The sequence below is a fragment of the Protomyctophum bolini genome, assembly GCF_963924005.1.
Source record: "Protomyctophum bolini genome assembly, chromosome: 19".
Classification (NCBI taxonomy): Eukaryota; Metazoa; Chordata; class Actinopteri; order Myctophiformes; family Myctophidae; genus Protomyctophum; species Protomyctophum bolini.
Window position 1 is genome coordinate 12,785,309 of NC_137880.1, and position 6,000 is coordinate 12,791,308.

A 6,000-nucleotide genomic window follows, 5' to 3' on the forward strand; every position below is an offset into this window, starting at 1 on the left:
AAAGTCAGCTTAATAGCCCACGAGGGTCCACAGATGGTGTACGTTGTTTTGTTTTTTACAACATTGTGGTGTCTGCAGGCACGCACGCGGCACGCGTTCCACAAATTTGAGCGTGCACGACTAACCTCATGCCTTGCACGCAAATTCATCTCTTCCGACAGTAACAGCACTTAATTTGCTATATTTTATTTACACTGGGGTTCTTTTCATAGGCTTTTAACGAGTTATGAAGATGCGAGTAGTAGCGACGGATCGCCTCACACGACCTCTCCTAAAAAATAAAGAGAGACTCCCATGTTTCTGTCTTAGCGTGTGAGGTCGGTGTACATCGTGAAGTCTGGGCCGCGTCACACCACATGACATGAGATGGTGACCAGTATTGCCATGTCCTCTTATTACAAGTAACTTTGGGCTTGTTTTTTTTTCTTTGTCTATAAAGTCGCTTGGTACTCTAGTGTAAAGTATAAATAAATATTTGTAGTTGTGGTTTGTGGTATTTTTGGGCTTGTGTAGTGCTTTTTTGGGCTTGCTTCCTGATGTTGTTTAAAACACTTTTTCATGTCAAGGTCCCTGTGTGTTTTGTGTATTCAGAATGCTTAAATATTCCACTTTTTTTTGGCCTGGGCAGTTAGCTCAACCATCTGACCTGCGGGTTCGACTCCCGATCCCGACGGCCTTTGCCTCGTGTCTTCCCCCCCATCTCTCTCCCCATTTCCTGTCAGTCTACTTTCATCCTATCAATAAAGGCAGAAAATGCCAAAAATATATTTAAAAGAAATAATATATATATATATACAGTATATTCCACATTTTTACACATCAACAAAAACAAAATACCAGGTCTACAAGCTCACAATGCGTCGCAGATGCAACGTGTTTGTGAGTTGTAGATCTGCTAATTTCAAATAGCTGCGTGTGTGTGCTTATGTGGCCTACAGTATATAGTCGCTTATTTTGGCCTTCATACAATCTGGCAACACTGTTGGTGACGAAGCTTAGCTTACGCCATATGACGCTAGCATACTCTCGGGGCTAGTATATAATCTGACCTTTGAAGATGAGAGGAGGCCTGGCTAATATTAATAGACATAAAATCATTCTTTAACATCAAGATCGGTTACGTCAGTTATTCATGCTCTGGCGTCTTATGTACAGTATCTGAAGTCGAGCTACTGTGAGGAAAATTGGTGATAGAATATTGTCTCTTGTCGGATGTAAACCTCATATGTTACTGTTGAAACCAAACCGTTACTTTGAATTAAAATTCAAAAATATCAAAAGTAGCAGATCTATAGCTCTTTTCATGAATACGCTCTCTCTCTCCTCTCTGTGCAGAGCGCTTCGACCACCACTGTCCGTGGGTGGGGAACTGCGTGGGACGGAGGAACTATCGTTTCTTCTACTTGTTCATCCTCTCCCTCTCCTTTCTGACCATCTTCATCTTCTCCTTTGTCATCACACACGTCATCCTCAGTGAGTACCAACCCCTGCCCACACACACACACACACACACACACACACACACACACACACACACAACATGGCTCTGTAGGTGTATAGGCCTACAACTAGTCTCTCCAGCCAGAGAGTTTGTTGACTCACACAATGTTCAAATGCTTCCGTCATACAGTCATACAGTGCAAAGGAAGAAAACCATCCGGGAGTAAAGCGGATGATAACGGGGCCTCCTTCGTATTTGCAGTAGCGTACGTTCGTCCTACTGTGAATCAAATTAGTCAAAGTATATCGTTGCTGTCGGGCAGAAAGCTGGAAAGCATCCGTGTACTTTTAGATATTTGCGTTGGCTGTTCAAAAACAGCAGATACACAGGCTCACAGCGCAGCACAGCTATTTTTGAACATTCTTTGAAAAATCTCGAATCGTGTGAGAACTACTGATTCGTGGAATCGGCCTCACGTCTCTTAATTGTTTCATTCAGTCTTATCTGACCAGAAGCAGGGATATAATAAGGCATATCCCCTCCAGCAATAAAGATGAACAACCAGAGAGGGGATATCAAAAGCTGCAGGCGCGGATTCCTCCCCCACAAATCCAACCCTGTCCAGTGTTCACAATGTGAGCTGATTTACAGGTTATATCCCAGGGATAGCAGTAGCACCCCAGGTGCTATGCGGCGACAACGTGCGCTGTCCCGTCTCCCTCACAAGGTCAAAGAGGAGTAAACGCGGGAAAAAAGGTTTATTGAGAATCAATATTCTTTGAATATATTTGTTCTGTTTTCTGCCATTATCACATTTGCCTGATGAAGACCTAAAGGGTCGAAACGTTCAAATATAGTAAGTCTCTTGTGGAGCTCTAGAAACAAGTGTGCGGCTGTTTCTTCTTCCTCTCACAATGTGAGCTGCCACGCACGCACGCATGTCACACACACACACACACACACACACACACACACACACACACAGCCCTGGCTTTAAAACACAGCAGGCATTGTGTCAGCAGTTTTCCTGACAAGGCTGCCTGTCAATCGCGGAGGAGAAGGGGAGGAACGTGAGCATTAATCGATCTCAGAGCGTTCCGCTAATCAGACGAGAAGGGTCGGGGGGGAAATGCCACCGCAGCCTCGCACAAATATTCACGGCACAGCTAGTATACATACAGTACGCACGCCCCATTACAACACCGTGCCAAATAGAATGCTGTTGGATCTGTGAATATCACTGGGTCTGACCCTGGATCTGTGAATATCACTGGGTCTGACCCTGGATCTGTGAATATCACTGGGTCTGACCCTGGATCTGTGAATATCACTGGGTACTCTGACCCTGCAGCAGCAAGAAATCACCCAGAGCACACTGTGGCTACCAGAGCCTGCGTGGATGCAGACGGACACGCTTCTGGAGCTTAGAAAGACTGTAAGCCTGTAACTCTGAGCTCAACGGCATCAATTACTACTTTAGGAGTTTTAAGCATATTTTGGTCAGCGCCATAATATAGTCAGTCATTATTATTTTGGGTGCAATAATTGTAACATTGTGATATTATGCAGCAGCAGCGGATTTAGGAACACAGACCAGAGTGAACCTGATGTTTAAGATGGTGTTGCTGTTCAGACACAATGTCACCAACGTGCGTCTCTCTCTCCTCTCCAGAATCCAACAGAACTGGGTTCCTCAGCGCACTCAAAGACTGTCCGGCCAGATATCCTTCCTTCCTTCCTTCCGTGTGTGTGTGTGTGTGTGTGTGTGTGTGTGTGTGTGTGTGTGTGTGTGTGTGTGTGTGTGTGTGTGTGCGTGTGCGTGTGCTAGTATGCGTGCGTGAGTGTGCGCCCTGTCCTCCCCTCCAGTCTTTCTATTTAAATGTATTGCCCTATCTTTAGGTGTACCTCCCCCTTTCTCTCTACCTCTGTCTACACCTCCACTCTCCCTCTCTCTCTCTCTCTGTCTCTGTATCTCTCTCTCTCTCTCTGTCTCTCTGTCACTCTCTCTCTCTCTCTCTCTCTCTCTCTCTCTCTCTCTCTCACTCTCTCCCTGGGCAGTAGTTCATTGTTCCGTGCAGATGGAGACAGTGCAGATTCAGTGTAAAGGACATTTATGAAGCAAGCTGATGTCGTTGTCCATTAAATCAATCAGCCAGCGATCGATATCTCCCACACTGCACTGCCAAGGTCACCACACGCACAATCACGCGCATGCACACACACACACACACACACACACACACACACACACACACACACACACACACACAGACACATACAGGCACACACAGGCACACGCGGGCACACGCAGGCACACACAGGCACACATGACAGGCTTGTCTTGAGCAGAGAGTTGCGTCACTGGCATAGACTCGCATTGTAAGAATGGAATGCAGAAGTTCTCTTCTTCTATCTCAATGCGATAGTTCCAATGTTTGGAACTATAGCCCGTGGCGGTGAGATCAAAGCGTGTCCAACTCTCTCTCTCTGGGTTTGGTCTTGCGTGAAGGAGGCAGTGAACTATATTGTCCCAACGTCCACTGTACTGGAGGCGTAGTGCAGAGGTTCTCAAACTCTCTTCATGGCCATGGATCCCCAATCTCAAAATGTTTTGTGCCAGGGAGGGACCTACCCAAAAGAGAAGATTTCAATACTATACTGTACTGTACTGTACTGTAGTGTACAAGCCCTCCTCCCTGGCCTTTTCTTTTATACATGCCTGTACAGTATATATTATTATTATTAGTATATTTTTTTAGGGGGGCAGCTCCGGCGAGCCTTCCCACGTCCGAAGCGGTTGAGAAATGACAGAGTTACCGTGTTGCAGCTTTCCCGTGCTCGGACAGACACGGCTTCCCGTGCTTGGACATACACTTACACATAGGGGGAGACACAATTGCTGGGCATTGGAGTGGCTGTACCACTCAAAAATAGCATATATGCACAAGCATAGCAGACGTACAAGCTTAAAACGATTGACGCTACATTAACTCCTTCTGCTGGGGGACCCCATGGGACCTCCCCTCCCCTCCCCTCCCAAGGACCCCTGGGGGTTGAGAACCATACAGTGTGGTGTGTTCCTTAACTGTCGTGCACTGTGCTGGAGGTGGTGGTGTGTTTCTTCTCGGTGTGGTCCATCGTGGGTCTGTCTGGCTTCCACACGTACCTCATCTCCTCCAACCAGACCACCAACGAAGACGTCAGTATATCTCCTCCGAAACACACGCACGCACGCAAACAAATGTCTCCATATGTTAAGTTGTTTATGTTTTCCCATGACTTTATGCTTTACTTCGTCATACTACTACAGTGTCAGACAAGAGTAGCAAAATAAAACACACACGAAAAACCTGCACAAAGCACAGACTAACGCTCACGTTTTTGGGGGGAAATAAAAGTATTATTGTCTGTTGTTTCTTTTTAGGATTCAAATTCAAAAGTAGCAGATCTACAAGATCAAAAGGAGATTGTGGATCTGCTACTTTTGATGCTTTTCAGTGATGCTGTTGCTGAGTATAGAGCTTCGCAGTCCCGCCCCCTCCCGAGGACCAGAAGTGAATTCCCCGTTCATTTTCCTCAGACTTTTCAAAAAGTATTTATATAAAGACATTTACACCGCGGACAAAGCCAACTGGAGTTGTGACGACAAATGACAGTAAACACAATGTTTTGGGCCGATCAAATAATTTGTAAGAAGAAAAACATGGCAGGATACAACACTTTGTTTTGTTTTTCTTCTTACAAATTAATTGATCAGCGAAAAATTGTGTTTATTGTCACGATGTGACTCGAGTTGGCTTTGTCCGCGGCGTCATCGTCTTTAAATAAATACTTTTTGAAAAGTCTATGAGGAAAATGAATGAGGAATTCACTTCTGGTTCTAGTGTCGTCATGAAAGGGGGTGGGACTGCGACGCTCTATAATGGTGTTAATTTACAAAAAAAAACACAAAAAGTTAGAATAAGGTTTCTGCCTGGCAGCGACAGGTAAAACAGACATGTACATTCATAGCAACGCAAATAAACAATTTGGGTTGCAGCTTTTTGTGAATGTGTGTCAACGAATCGATGCAGAACAAATCTAATAGATATTTTTTATTGCGGTGATCCAGATCAAAGGGGCATGGTCGACCAAGCGAGGTAAAGACAACTGGAACCCCTACAGCTACGGGAACATCTTCACCAACTGCTGCGCTGCACTCTGCGGACCCATGCCCCCCAGGTACGTGTCATAGGTCAAAGGTCAAGGGGTCACAGACCAGGGATATGGACGTCTCTTTTTCTGACATTCAGTGTCTCAGCTCCTCCTACTTTAACCCATTTTGGGCGGGGATTTAGAAGATTTTTTTCAGATTTCGAGGTCAGGCCCAAATGGGCATATATATATATATATATATATGTCAGATATATCGGTGCCCATCACTCTATGTGTGTCACTCTGTTTCTCCATCTATCACACTCTCTTTTGTGCTATTTTTACTCTCTTAATGTCTCTCATCTCGTCATCAGCGTGGACCACAATGTCTGTGGTCTCCAAGCAACCACACCGTCATCAGTTTC

The 6,000-nt window shown here is 45.3% G+C and overlaps 1 protein-coding gene across 2 annotated transcripts in view; it reads left to right on the plus strand.

Annotated features, from left to right (window-relative positions):
• LOC308334409 (palmitoyltransferase ZDHHC14-like) overlaps positions 1-6,000 on the plus strand; it is a 34,277-nt gene that overhangs the window by 18,626 nt on the left and 9,651 nt on the right. For both annotated transcript variants that reach the window (XR_013965902.1, XM_080791142.1), the window contains exons 4-7: positions 1,336-1,473; positions 3,114-3,162; positions 4,538-4,640; positions 5,553-5,662. Coding sequence is in view for 1 of the 2 variants with exons in the window: in XM_080791142.1 (XP_080647268.1) it covers positions 1,336-1,473; positions 3,114-3,162; positions 4,538-4,640; positions 5,553-5,662 (400 nt within the window). In the remaining variant the exon portion in view is untranslated. The remainder of the gene's footprint in view (positions 1-1,335; positions 1,474-3,113; positions 3,163-4,537; positions 4,641-5,552; positions 5,663-6,000) is intronic.